Raw genomic sequence first — 15,245 nt, 5'->3', positions numbered from 1 at the left:
TCTATTTCCTTCTCAATCTCGACCCTCTATTTTCATGATCTGATGGCCGAAATTTAAGCTTGTTTTCATTATTTATATTATTAAATTAATTCGAAAAGGGCATTGTTGGGAGAGTTTTGTTGCGGCGGTTATTTCAATTCCATAATTCTCTCCATTAAGTTTGGTAAGTATATTTTCTAATTTATTTTCCATATTTAATTATTCTCTCATCCATTTTCACCGCTTACATTGCTGCAAATCAGAAAACTCAAATTCAATTCGTCTGCATTAATTTGGAGAAGTTACTATAGATTTTCTTCATAATTTTTGGTGTTTTCAATTAGGGAAGAAGGTATTTTAGTTTGTTTTTATTTCGTATTCCTTCGTAATTTCTCTTTCTTCTCTCACATACTTGACTCGCTTTTCTACGTTGAACACGTATGGTGGTGTAGTTTCTCGCCTAAACACGAATTCTGGAAGTATTCCTCGATTGGTTTCATTTTTTTTAACAATAAGAAAGTAATTTAGTTAATTTCTTCATTGTATTGCAGCAAATAATGTACCAAAAGTATCTAATAATGCGCACGGATCATTGAATAATGCACAGATTTAATAGAATAATGTTGAAAGGAAATTGAATTCAGGCCTTTTGGGTTTAGCAATCTATGGGGCTAGGTTGTAGTACCCACTCACAAACGGAACCATCACAAAGGGAAGAGAGTATAAATCATTCCCCTTGGGTTTAGCAACCCATGGGGCTAGGTTATAGCACCACCACAAGAATTCAATTTTATTTTTTAATGCGTTTACGATTTGGTACGACAAATAATGTACCAAAAGTATCTAATAATGCGCACTGATCATTGAATAATGCACAGATTGAAGAGAATAATGTTGAAAGGAAATTGAATTCTTGCCCTTTGGGTTTAGCAATCTATGGGGCTAGGTTGTAGTACCCACTCACAAACGGAACCATCACAAAGGGAAGAGAGTATGAATCATTCCCCTTGGGTTTAGCAACCCATGGGGCTAGGTTATAGCACCACCACAAGAATTCAATTTTATTTTTTAATGCGTTTACGATTTGGTACGACAAATAATGTACCAAAAGTATCTAATAATGCGCACTGATCATTGAATAATGCACAGATTGAAGAGAATAATGTTGAAAGGAAATTGAATTCTTGCCCTTTGGGTTTAGCAATCTATGGGGCTAGGTTGTAGTACCCACTCACAAACGGAACCATCACAAAGGGAAGAGAGTATGAATCATTCCCCTTGGGTTTAGCAACCCATGGGGCTAGGTTATAGCACCACCACAAGAATTCAATTTTATTTTTTAATGCGTTTAAGATTTGGTACGACAAATAATGTACCAAAAGTATCTAATAATGCGCACGGATCATTGAATAATGCACAGATTGAATCGAATAATGTTGAAAGGAAATTGAATTTCAGGCCCTTTGGGTTTAGCAATCTATGGGGCTAGGTTGTAGTACCCACTCACAAACGGAACCATCACAAAGGGAAGAGAGTATGAATCATTCCCCTTGGGTTTAGCAACCCATGGGGCTAGGTTATAGCGCCACCACAAGAATTCAATTTTATTTTTTAATGCGTTTAAGATTTGGTACGACAAATAATGTACCAAAAGTATCTAATAATGTGCACGGATAATTGAATAATGCACAGATTGAAGAGAATAATGTTGAAAGGAAATTGAATTCTTGCCCTTTGGGTTTTGCAATCCCTGGGGCTAGGTTCACAAACGGAACCTTCACAAATGGAAGAGAGTATGAATCATTCCCCTTGGGTTTAGCAACACATGGGGCTAGGTTACAGCACCACCACAAGAATTCAATTTTATTTTGTAAAACTACTCATACAAATCAGAACAAAAGCGTCTCATACACATATACATTATAGGACACAAATCGGCCATTACTGAGTAAATAAAATCCATTACACTGAAATGTTTCCACATTATGTTAATAAGTTATAACTACTCATAAAATCAGAACAAAAACGTCTCTGAAACATATCCATTACAGGACACATATCGTCCATTACTGGGTGAATAAAATACATTACACATAAATATTGTTACATAATGTCTATTAGTTATAACTACTCCCTAACGTTGATGATATCTAAACCCTAGAGGTATGACTGGAACTCGTGGACTTTGCCGACGGTTGTGTTACTTACTCCATAGTACACCCTAGCCCACGAGATTGCTAAACCCTTGGAGAGTAAATTAAAACATCAACCGTCTTCTCTATGTTCATTCTCAGTTGCTTAGTCCCTGTCATGCAGCAGCAACATGCATCATGAAAAAGAAACATAATTCAAGGATATAGGAAAATAATGCATTCACATATGAACATAATGCAGAGATTATATGAACTAATGAATGTATAAATATTACATTTGTTATCTGACAATTTACAACAACAATGACCATGACGCATTCACATTTTCAAATAATGTAGTCACAATCGCAAATAATGAAGAGATTTTAACAAGTAATGAACAAGCAGATTTTCAATTTACTCTTTCACAATCTATAACCATGCTAACAACATTCATAATGTAATCACATAGGTAAATAATGCATTGATATGTACTTATAATACAAAGAATGTAACACTAAATACCTTTCAGGTTTTTATGTATAACTCAGAATTACACATAATTCAAGGATTTAGGAAAATAATGCATTCAAATATGAACATAACGCAGATATTATATGAAATAATGAATGTATAAATATTACATTTGTTATCTGACAATTTAAAACAGAAATGACCGTAATGCATTAACATGTTACAATAATGTAGTCACATTGGCAAATGATGAAGCGATTTTAACAAGTAATGAACAAGCATATTTTCAATTTACTCTTTCACAATCTATAACCACACTAAAAACATTCATAATGTTATCATATAGGTACATAATGCATTGGTGTACAGTTTTAATACACAACATATTACACTAAATACCTTTCCTCTTTTACTGTATAACACAGAATTACACATAATTAAATGATATAGAAAATAATGCATTCACATATGAACATAATGCAGAGATTATATGAACTAATGAATGCATAAATATTACATTTGTTATCTGACAATTTAAAACAGAGATGACCATAATTCATTCACATGTTAAAAAAATGTAGTCACAATGGCAAATAATGAAGAGATTTTAACAATTACAGAACAAGCAGATTTCAATGTACCCTTTCACAATCTATAACCATGCTAACAACATTCATAATGTAATCATATATGTACATAATGCATTGATGTACAGTTTCAATACACAGAATGTAACACTAAATACCTTTCCTCTTTTACTATAGGCTCACCCTCTTGCTGGATATATATACATGTAACCACTTAACCATCCAAATAATGCAATCACAGAATCAAATAATGAAGATGTTATACCAAGTAATGAACAAACAGATTTACAACAGGATCCAACATAATGCAATCACATTTTCAAATAATGAAATCACATCAGCAAATAATGCAATCACATAGTGGAATAATGCAATCATAAGACAAGCATGCTGCAGCATACATGATATATATATACATGTAACCACTTAACCATCCAAATAATGCAATCATATTTGTTATCTACCAATTTACATCAGAAATGACCATAATGCATTCACATATTAAAATAATGTAGGCACATTTTAAAAATAATGAAGAGATCATGTCTTGTAATGAACAAACACATTTTCAATTTACTTAATCACAATCTAAAACCAAAGCAACAACATTAACAATGTACTCATACAGGAAACATAATGCATTGACATACCAAAATAATGCATAGACCATGTGATTAAATGAATATAAACAAAGTGCATTCGTTATATGCCAATTGAAATCGCATATGCGCAAACTGCATTCACATATTAAAATAATGTAATCACTTTGACAAATAATGCACATTTAATATCAAGTAATGCTGGAACAAGCCAACATTGACTGATTTTATGCACAAAAATTCAAAAACAACACGCATAATGGATACAGTGGACAAATTAATTCACAAAAATTATTAAAATACTGTGCAAATTACGGTAAACCATGTGGGATTACAATCCAAACATACAAAGCAATTACAGTTGAACGCGAAACACAAAAGCTCACCAATCTTGCTGGGATTGCTGCGAATTGGTGGGTCGTCCTCTTTTCGGCATTTTAAGATCTGCGCAGGAATTCAACCAAACAACAGGGAGTTAGATTGTAGTACCAAATCCGGTCGATTGGTGGTAATCGGGTTAATTGTGGTGTGGGTGTTGTGTTCCTATCGATTATTGGAGAAAGGGTTATTCAAACTCGAAAAGTGAAGCAGTTCAATAACATTCGGAAAAACCCTACCTCTGCTTAGAACGCGTTGGAGTAATGTTCGGAACCGACGACAAGCATGGAATTGGACTGAAAAACGGTTTAATCACCGATAACAATGTCCGCGGCGGCTAGGGATTTGCTAGTCGGATGGAATTTGAGAAGGATAGTGGAGAGATAAGGGGAGTAAATGCGGTTTGTGAAGAATGAGGCGGTAGATGGAATTCAGTGGGTGTATCCCGCTAAATTCGCGCCTCCTCGTTTTCTCCAGATTTGATACTATAAAATTACTAATTCACCCTCATAATGCACGAAATAGTCGAAATAATGAACTACGGGGTGCTTAATTACTAATCAAATCCGGGTCGTTCATCTCGTAGATCCAATGATCCAAATCGAATTGGAACTTAAATCTAATGATAGAAAAGGACATTAACATGACCCTATATATATATATATATATATATATATATATATATATATTCTCGATTCATTTTTTATTATGAAGGATGACTTCTTCAATGCATGGCTCATTGTCTAGAATCACCTTCTCGTCGTCACTTGGTCTAAAAAAGAAAAATATTCGTGATGTGAAAATAAATTTAGAAAATGGGATAAATAATCGATTATGTTCCACCAGTAGCGTTTTAACAAAAAAAATTATTCTAAAAATGATTTCATGTAAAATATACTCAATGTTCCAACATAAAATTGACCCTGGATTTAGCAGGAGAGAATGGGATACTCCCAGGAAAGTTTCCGCTACCAAGGATTTTGCTTATACTGGAGAAAAGAGTTGAGTTTTTTTTAAAAATAAATGAGAATGAACAATAGTTTTTCATTTAATTATGTGATGACTCAAACCCCCAATTTATTGATCGGAGAATAAATATTTTAACAACTGAGTTTTGCAGAGGTGCGTTTACACACAATGGTTCCATTAGAATTGTCAACTGGGTCGGGCTGACCCAGCCCAACAAGGCTAGGCCAAGGCCCTTTAGAAAAACTAAGGGGACCTAAGCTAGGCTCATATGTTGAAATGGGCAAAAATTGGGTCATTTTTCAAACTCAAAAGTATCCTGGGCCTCGACTACCAGAAACCCAGCCCAAGCCCAAACACAGCCCAACCTATCCAGGTCTAGACCCAAATAACACCCACAACTACAAATCCTTTATAATTATTCTTCTTCTAATCTTAACATAATTTTAATTATATTTATTCTAAATATATATACTCTCTCTGTCTCATCTCAAGGTAGTTGATGCGTTTATTTTGAATTGAAAATGAATTGAAATTCTATGTAATTGAATTGGAAATAATTGAATTAGAATTAAATTCAAAACAAGTTGTTCGGTAGAATAAAATACTGGAATTGAAGTTGTTTGATAGAATGAAATACTAGAGTTGAATTTGAAAATTATGCACATATACAATACAGTATACACACATTGGATCTGTTTTAGAAAGATTAATTTCTTAAATAGAAAAACTGACCCAAGTTACACTTTGGGTCAAGGGAATTCCATTTATTCAATTAAACGGGAATTGATAAAAGAGAACAAATATTTTTGCTGCTAATTATAAAAATACAACCTTATTAATTTAGATGTAATCTTGAAATCGAACTTTCTCAAAATGTCATATATACATATGGAACTTCCTAATCAAATTTATTATGAAATTTAGTTCTCTATCTTTCCGATATATTATCCTGTTTCAAATGAAGTTATTTTCTCCAAATAATGTCAATTCTCAGTAGACCCCACTTGAATCTGATTTAAAGTGTAGTATTAATTTCTTGGATGGAAAAACTTACCCTGAGTTATACACTGAGTCAAGGTAATTAAACTAGGTTTTAAGATGTGATCTGGCTCCATTTATCCAATTAAATGGGATTTGACAAAAGAGAACAAAACTCTTTGCCATTTTTCAAGGGTAGTGATAAATTAACAAAAATAATACATACAAAATAGGATATTTTAGGTATTTTACATTGTAATAAATTTATAATGATTCATGAAATTAATACATTACATATTTACCCTTACATGATCATTTAGGAGATTATTAAATTTACAAGTACAAACTTAGGAAAAATTTAATTACTTCTTACTCATTGTATCTAGACATTAATATAATTACTCAACTAATTTACATGAATGGTGTAGCCGTGTAGGCAACAATATATAATTTCTGCTTCTATTTTTCACTATACACGACCATTTAAATTATTTATTAATTTATTATTTGGTAATCTTCTCGTTATCTTTATATTTTACGAAACAAAATTAAATACTCCTATACTACGTATAGCAAAAAAAATAATTATTTTATTATTAAATAATTATTATGATTAAAAAAATATAAAAATAACAACATGCATATATATACTTTTCTAAGTGCTATCTCCAACTAACTAATTATAATAATTAAATCGATCTACTTGTATATTCTATATCTCCACTCCTAAACTGGGACGGAGGGAGTATTATACATTTCCACCATTATTATATAATGAGCTAATGTACATTTTTTTAGTGGTTAAATTGTCAGTTCAATGTGTATTTATATATCAATATATGTTACATTTAAATTTAAATATAAACCTATTCCTCTAGTAAATAGTAGTACTACTACTTACTCCGTCCATGAAAAATATGGCTATTCCATTTTTATCCCTCGTTTTGGAAAAATGATAATAAATAGTTAAAGTGGAGAGAAAGAAAAGTAAAAGAGATCTCCGCATGTTTGGTAGGGTAGATAACTTATCTAGGGATGAAATTCTATGAAAATAGACATTTCTTTTCAGTGTTTGTTTTGAGAAAATAATAAATAGTTAAAGTAGAGAAATGGTAAAATAAGAGAAAAAATATTATCTTCATTTTAACTATTTATTAATATTATTTTTCTAAAACGAGTAGTTACATAGAGAAAAAATATTATCTCCATTATAATAACTAATAAGTAGTATTATTTTGTCTAAATTGTGCACGTTTTGTAACTATTTATTAGTATTATTTTTGTAAAACGAGTGGTTAAATTGAGTGGTTAAATTGTCAGCTCAATGTGCATTTATATACATTTATATAATACATTTAAATTTCATTATAAACCTATTCCTCTAGTAAATAGTAGTCTACGTATATGGCATGCACTGGATAACAAACACCCACGTGCAGATGAAGACATTGAGTATTTAATAATTTCATACAGAGACGAAATCTTCACGTTTTACTTCACTGGGAATTAAAATTATGTTTAATTAAAGAATCTAATTATTTCACACTTTCCACTAATTCATTTAAGTAGTGCCATATCTTGTTGCATGTCTTGTTAGGTTCTCTACATTATCACTAATTACTAATATTAAAAAGAATTAAAATGTCATATTGAACTTCTCACCTAATTACCTAAGTAACTGTTTAGATCTTAATATCAACCGTGAGTTTATTGAACTGACATAGAATGCTGAAATTTCCACGTAATTTTTCGTATTTAATTTAGTACTACTAAATACACATGTCATTCTTGGTTCACTAACTAATATTGAAATTCAACTCTATATTATACTCATAAAATAGCAAATTATTGTAAAATCATGAATTTGGTGACGCAAAAGACGTATAAGTGATTGTTTGGGAGGTTATCAAAGAAACCTAATTCCTTGAAACGTATAAGTGATTGTTTGTGAGGTTATCAAAGAAACCTAATTCCTTGAAATGAAAATACTCGCTTCATCCCAACTAAGAAGTCATATTTTCATTTTTAGTTTCTCCCAACCAAAATGACACATTTTTATTTTTTGTAACTTTCTCTCTTCAATAAATACACTAAACCACTTTTTTTTCTCTCCTATTAAATATTCAACCTCTTTTTCTCGGCATTTAATACATACACTCACTCTTTCTCTCTCCAATTAACCATATTAGTCAACGGCTCCTAAAATCTCGTGTCAGCTAAGAAATGCGTCATCTTAGCCGAAACGGAGGGAGTAATATTATAAAATAAAAGTGGCAGTCAAAACAAAGACATCCGTTATTTATAAACGTTTAGAAAACCCTAGAAACTTAAAAGGAAATAAAATGGTAAACAAAAAATTAAACTCATATAGCCAAAATCCATCGTTTGTTAATGCCGTGGTGACTTTGATTTCTAAGCTCTATTCGCAAGTATCATGCGAATTTCAAATCATTCCAACACAAAACGTTTTTGGCACGTTTTCGGTTTCGCCGGTGTTCTAATTTGGACAAAAAATGTGTATTTGATTTGGGTTCTGAAAAATCCTACATGGACAAGATAAATTATGATTTTCACTATTATCATTTTTTTCAACAGACTTAGATCACAACTCAACTATTTCAATTTGAAACACTTGAGCTTCACATGAACAACGTATAACAAATAGGAAACCAGATTACTTCTCCATGGAAAATGTGAAAACAATATTAAATTTCATAATTGTTATGACCAATTTTAAAAATTACATGACTAATTAGAATTAGACCAAAATTATTGTTATCCCGACAATTACTCTTATAAGTAACACAAATTTGATGACTGAGTATTGTTAAATTCAACGTTATTATGAGTATTGTATGCATACATAAATTTACTGTATATATATACACATATGTATTGCATGGGAATACTAATTTTCTAGACTAGTATTTCTTGGAAGTTGGATTGAAGATTCTTTCTGTCTAATACTCTTTTTTTTTAATATCCTAATCACGTTTGTTTATACGTGTATATGTAATTTTTACCTTATCTATGTAGACAAGCCCACCGTCCATGCACAGGCGAATTATAAGCATAAGTTGCCTAACACATTCCAATAATCAGGCCCGGTCCTGAGTTTTTATTGGCCCGGGGCGGAACTAAAAGAGGGGCCCCATAATCATTTTACGTGAGGCTTATTAGCTTGTATTTAGGCTTTAGCGCTGCCTGCCTTTGCGGCTCTCTGCTGTGGGCTCTTGTTTCTTGCTTGGACCTGGCCCAGTAGCATGTATATACTCATGTATGTATTTGGATTTTGGAGGCCCCAACGTTTTGGGGGCCCGGGGCGGGGGCACTGCTCGACCCCCCCCCCAGGGCCGGGCCTGCCAATAATAGTATCATTTTCACAATTAATTGAACGTAACAGTATATAATTAGAACGCGCTTGATCTACAATAAAATATTCTCTCCATTTCCTAAAAATAGAAATTTTTTCACTGATCAAACAATACACTAACACTGCCAATTTTTTAAAGTTCCAATTTTTAAGAAACTGAGGGAATATTGATTACAAGAAGCTGGATCAGAAACTCCTTTATTACATCTTGTGCGTTAATTTCTTCATTACATACATTCTCGAAAAAAACAGGTTCATTTTATTTATGAAGATTGAAGGTTGTTTTCTTTAATGCATGGCTTATTGTCCATACTCATCTTCTCGTCGGTCTAAAAAAAGTAATATCCCTATCAGTCTAGCGTTTTAACAAAAGTATCACATGAGAAGGACTCGATCACTAAAAATAGACTATTTTTTGTGGACGGATCAAAGTTAAAAACTAAACATTATTAATTTTGGAGGGGGGTATCAAATACAGAGATGAACACACTAAATCGATTCACCTGAGCAGCATCTCGAAAGTCAAACTATTTTCATAGGTTTGTTGAGTACAAAAACCGATATAAGTTTTCAGCCGCATGACAAAACTAGAACTGCATCTCATTATATAAACAGAAAATTCGCTGAGGCGATAGGAGCTAACACTGTAAATTTTGGAGTCTATATTTGGCCCATTATAAATGGAGCAGGAATGTCGTTCATCAAAATGCCATGTATCCAAAAACTGGCAGGGCATGTGACCAATTCAGCCTGGGATAGCCATTAACCATACCACCTCAACCTATCGGATGTCGTCTCCTGCAAACAATAAACCCATATAAGGCATATAACCAGAAATCACATCGAGCAATGCAAGAGATTCTCTGAGGAAGGTGATGATCAGAAACCGTATTACTCGCCATAATGCCAACTAATCCCATGCTTGCTTATTGCTACTTGATAAATATAACAGGGATTCTGATGATGCAACATGTTTGGTATTTGCACATTATGCCAATATACATGTTTGTGGAGATGTGGAGTTTAATTGAGCTAAGGATTATTTGCACATTATGCCAGTATACACGTTTGCGAATTTCATAGGTGAACCCTAAAGACGAAGTATGGATTCCAACAGGTACCTCTTCGGGCGGCTACGATCTTCCTCGAAGTCCATCACTCCACCATGTTCAGAAAAGATCTCTTCATGCCCTCGGAAGTCAATGTCGGCCTGCTTACAATGGGTAACTTCTGCCACATCGTAAGACACGTCGACCAACAAATACAGAGACTGTATATAAACTAGTTCTTACACAGATAAAAGTAAGATTTAAAATTAACATCAAACATATAAGTGAGATGGATACCAGAGTAACCTAACACATACATGTCACTGTTAATTGTCAGCTTAAGAAAATAAACTAATCTGATAAGCGGCATAAGCCCAATGTATGTATGCACATATCTGATTAATCAAAGTTTCCGTTGGAACAGTTGATTGTCTCATATATAGGGAGCTTTTATGTGTGCATCATGATAACCAAGCATCAGAACGCACACAGCATGCAACAAAAAACAATAGTAAGCAGTACAAGTAAAATGATAAAGTTCATTACAGACTGACCCTTAAAGATAGTGTTTTCTTCACTTCCTCAGCACGCTCTTCTACTTCCTTTGCGTGCTTCTTGTCTATCTCACTCATAGCATCTCCCCATTTTATCTTCTCTTGAATTGAAACCAGAAGATTTTCTGACGTAGACAGCCTATGAATAGCAAAAACAAGATATAATAGAATTCTAAGAAGCTAAATAGTCAATAAGAAAATTCATATTCATACACCTTCTGCTGAGTCAAAAATATAAATCAAACAAGAAAATTCGATGCTTTAAAGATAAATCATTCACCAGTTTGATAATGTTTGGATCATCCCACCCAATTGTCCAGGTCTAAGATCCCTGCCTGCTGCAAATTGCACCTATAAATCCACCAACAATCAGATTAAAAAATGAATTATAAGTCAGATAAGAATCTGAGCGACATTACAGTTTAACCGCACAAGTATGGAACTATGGAAGGAATACCTCAAAGCATCTTCTCAACTGATCCAGCTTTCCTCTGACTATGCCCTGTCCATATACCAGCAACAGGTTAAAGATTATCTTCATAATTTCTTATATCTGACTAGGCCAGTTATTAACTCATAGTATAAGAAATTCAGGTATTTAAAACCCGTTGATGGGTGGGTGAGTGTTGGGAGGGGGCAGTAATAAGTCTGGACAAAACAGAAAATGATATGCTGTCAAGCTAGCATTTTTATTCAGCGACTCCATCAATATAAGTAGAACAAATTTGAATTTATGGTGAATTTTGGAAACAAGTTTCTTTAGAAAGGAACCTTCCTTTTTGCATTTTGTAATAGGTAAAAATGCCAATGGTATTGGCGTGTTAAAAAACGCCAATGTCATTGTTTCGGGGTACCTTTGTTTTGTTTAAAAATGCCCCGGGTTCGATCCCCAGAGACAACATTTACCTTTGTTTAGGGGTACCTTTGCTTTGGTTTGATTTTATATGTGTTTTTTTTTTACTTTTTAAAAATGATATATCCAGTTTTTCTTATTACTTTATCACTATAACAAAACAAGGGAGTATTTTTTTAATATTATTTCAGTTTTTCAATTGTTTTATTTTTATTATTATTATTATTAAATGTTATTCAGAAATACATAGTTAATGGAGTATTAAGGATTAATATATTTACTATAACTAAATAAATAACTATGGGTGAACAGTTGAAAATTATCAAATTTTATAATATAAAAAATAGTATAGACAAATAAATATTACTAATAAGTATTCTATTTTTAAAAGTGAATATAATTAAAAAATGTAGATAAACGGAAATGTTGCAGCGGGGATCGAACTCGGGTCGCCATTATGCATAAATGGCATGACACCACTAAGAGACAAACTTGAATTGTTCAATTTCGGCACAGGAAATATATCTTGAGAACCGCCAATGCTATTACCGTGTTTAATCACGCCGACGTGGCGTGTTTTTTAGAAAGCAAAAGAAAATATTCCCTTCAAGGGGATCTTTTTTCCATACCCACCCCAAATTCAAAATTTTCCTTACAAGTAACTGGTACTCCCTCCTCCCGCAATAGAAGTCTTATTTGGTTATGACATGGGTTTTAAGAAATGTAAAAAAAAGTTGATTGAATAAATTAGTGGAATATGAGTCCCAATTATATATATTAGTTTTATAATAAAATGTGAGTGGAATAAATTGATGGAATGTAGGGCTTACTTACCATTTATGGTAAAAGTGAAATAGGACTCTTATTGTGGAACGGACCGAAATGGAAAAATATGACTCTTATTGTGGAACGAACGGAGGGATAATAAAGTATAAACAAAAAAAAACTTACCACATACATACAGTCGTTAATGAGAAAGTCTTCTAACTGGCGAACATTGGCAACGTCCAACTCCTGCATCAACGTATCATATGGCAATACCTAGACAAAGGTCAACAAAAATACTCAAGAACCATATCATTAGGAAAAGGAAGAAATAAAAAATTCATAGCCAAGGATAACACTGACATGATTTAAATAAGAAACTTTTTTGAAAATCATCAAACTGGCTTATTAACAGAATCCATATTATATCTATTTCTATCATACAAACTATCATTCTACTCTATAGAGCTAAAGAATAATACAATAGGCAAGTTGAGGAAATTGCACCCTTACACAACACAATATGAACTAGAATTGCAAGTTTTGATGATAGCAACGAGGAGCCAAAGCATAATAGAAGGAAACAGCCAGGCAGATACATATGGCCCCTCTCATAATTGAGAAATCATTCTAATTTCAATCACTAAATTTGTGGAGCCCTTTGTATGCCAAACCATCTTGCCCTGTCCATATTCTACCATTAAAAATATCCCTTTCCAATTTAAGAGGAGATGCTCACATTTGCAAACATATATCTAATATTTTATATTAACAAGCACTTGCAGAATACTGGAAGTATACCTTGTTAGTCTCCGCCAGAGTAAGTACAGTCAGCTGCTTCAATTTGAGGACTTGATCAGGTTTCAATTGTGGAAGACGACTTGCAGTAACTGTCCCACAATAGAGTGCATAATGTTCATTCAGGGCAAGATAACAACTCCATAACCCCATGTGAGACTGAGACTATATATCATATAGTAATAGAAGGGAGGGAAGCCCACACTATCCTTCATGTGCAAGACAACAAATTACTTGAATCATTCGGAGAGCTTTTAACAAGGTTTAAATAGATTGCTAAGTGAAAATATATAATGCTGGCTCTAGTCAGTAGTTCACCCACCGTGTCAACTTTGAATCAAATTAGTCAGCTAGGAGAAGAATGATGATAGCTAATACAATTATACAGAGGACTGTAAGCTTACTCTTATATTCACTCCATGTACCATATGCAAACATGCGAAGCACGTCAAGGAAGGCGCTATTCTCAGTCCCTTCTAGCTGCAGACAACTCCACACATGTGAGAATGGGGCGAAAAAGATACGCACCAAACATATATGCATACATACATAACTATCCCAGAAAAGTTAGCAATACTACCATGTTGAAAAAATCAACCAATTGATGTAAATATTTTCAAATTCGGGATATCAATTTATAAAGCTGAAAGAGAGTGATAAACGGCAGTTGTTTAAAAATAATCATTCCCATGTTCTTTCTCTCATGAAAACTTCATTTCAACATCTCTTATAACAAAATCATATATTTTGACACCATATCCCTGGTAGAGAAAAACAAACAAGAAACAGTTGATTAAAAGAAAACACTGAAAACTGAAATGTAACACATACAAATAGTGATAATACAAAAGGCTCATAAGCATCATCATGATTTCAAGCAGATTTAGATATGAATCTAAAATGCAGCATAAGATACTCAGCAACAATAATGTGAAGCATTTGTCCCTTTTTAAAGACGCTAAGTGTGATAATCATCACTCTACCTCAATATTTTGTAGGAGTATTTATTTGCTATGCATTCTATCATGGTTCGAAAGCATGATCGCAAAAAGAATTTTCCAAAAATGTGAATTATACAGAGATTATTAGCGAAAAATGTAAACCAGGATGGTTTGCGCCTCTTCTTATACAGTCTATACTGACAAGACCCACTGGACAAGCTCCATAAAGCACGGTTGCATTATCAAAATATAATTAAAGGATAGTGCAAAAGAATGCAAAAAAATCCCCTCACAGTGATAGTCTGAGGCCATATCTAAATGGAAACCCTAAGAATACAACACCTACTATTTACTGTCAAAATACCCAGAACGTTAATATAACAGTAAGAAGTATGATTTGTACCTCTATGACGTTAGGGGCGGCGAGAATCTCGGAAAAGGCAAAGAGGGAAGGATGGGAAGTTGCCTCTACGATGAGGCTCGATAGCGCCGAGCCCTGCAGAATCGATGCCTTCTTCAAGAAGTAGTCAATGTGCTCCGCTTGCTGTTGCTCAATGTCCATATTCACAGCGCCAAATTTCTACTGATGCGCAGAAAATTGAGAAATCGCATAAAACTGCTTGTAGTAATCGCCTTTGCTTGTATAAATAAAGTTGCCACCGTATATGATAGCTGAATGGAAATTCAGTGTTTAATTGATCGCGATTAGGGTTTAGGAATTTAGAGAAAAATTTTCCCCTTTCTTCATAAAAAAGAAATCATCGGAAGAGGTTTGAGACGGAGGAGTTTTTCCTAGGAAATGCCAATTCGGCCCCT

General features: G+C 33.3%; 1 protein-coding gene across 2 annotated transcripts; it reads right to left on the bottom strand.

Annotated features, from left to right (window-relative positions):
* Positions 1-9,901: 9,901 nt before the first annotated feature.
* Positions 9,902-15,170, bottom strand: LOC121808952 (COP9 signalosome complex subunit 7-like). 2 transcript variants are annotated; one of them, XM_042209515.1, is made up of 9 exons: positions 14,833-15,170; positions 13,893-13,968; positions 13,492-13,580; positions 12,877-12,966; positions 11,530-11,574; positions 11,353-11,423; positions 11,073-11,211; positions 10,591-10,699; positions 9,902-10,267 (listed from the first exon to the last, which is right to left on the bottom strand). In XM_042209515.1, the coding sequence occupies exons 1-8, from the start codon at positions 14,989-14,991 to the stop codon at positions 10,625-10,627; spliced, it is 744 nt and encodes a 247-aa protein (XP_042065449.1). In that variant the 5' UTR covers positions 14,992-15,170; the 3' UTR covers positions 9,902-10,267; positions 10,591-10,624. The 2 variants fall into 2 exon arrangements, with proteins under 2 accessions (XP_042065449.1, XP_042065443.1); XM_042209509.1 differs by having other exon boundaries at positions 10,591-10,679; positions 14,833-15,166.
* Between the last annotated feature and the right edge of the window lie 75 nt (positions 15,171-15,245).

Source organism: Salvia splendens, chromosome 1 (genome assembly GCF_004379255.2).
Source record: "Salvia splendens isolate huo1 chromosome 1, SspV2, whole genome shotgun sequence".
NCBI lineage: Eukaryota > Viridiplantae > Streptophyta > Magnoliopsida > Lamiales > Lamiaceae > Salvia > Salvia splendens.
This window is presented reverse-complemented; position numbering and strand designations above follow the sequence as displayed.

What these genes read in the sequence shown, in the direction of transcription:
- LOC121808952 (XM_042209509.1), bottom strand. Translation starts at nt 14,991, where the DNA reads ATGGACATTGAGCAACAGCAAGCGGAGCACATTGACTACTTCTTGAAG. An exon ending in CCGCCCCTAACGTCATAGAG is followed by an intron (nt 13,969 to 14,832) that starts GTACAAATCATA and finishes AGTTGTCTGCAG; the next exon opens with CTAGAAGGGACTGAGAATAG. An exon ending in ATCCAAACATTATCAAACTG is followed by an intron (nt 11,212 to 11,352) that starts GTGAATGATTTA and finishes TGCTATTCATAG; the next exon opens with GCTGTCTACGTCAGAAAATC.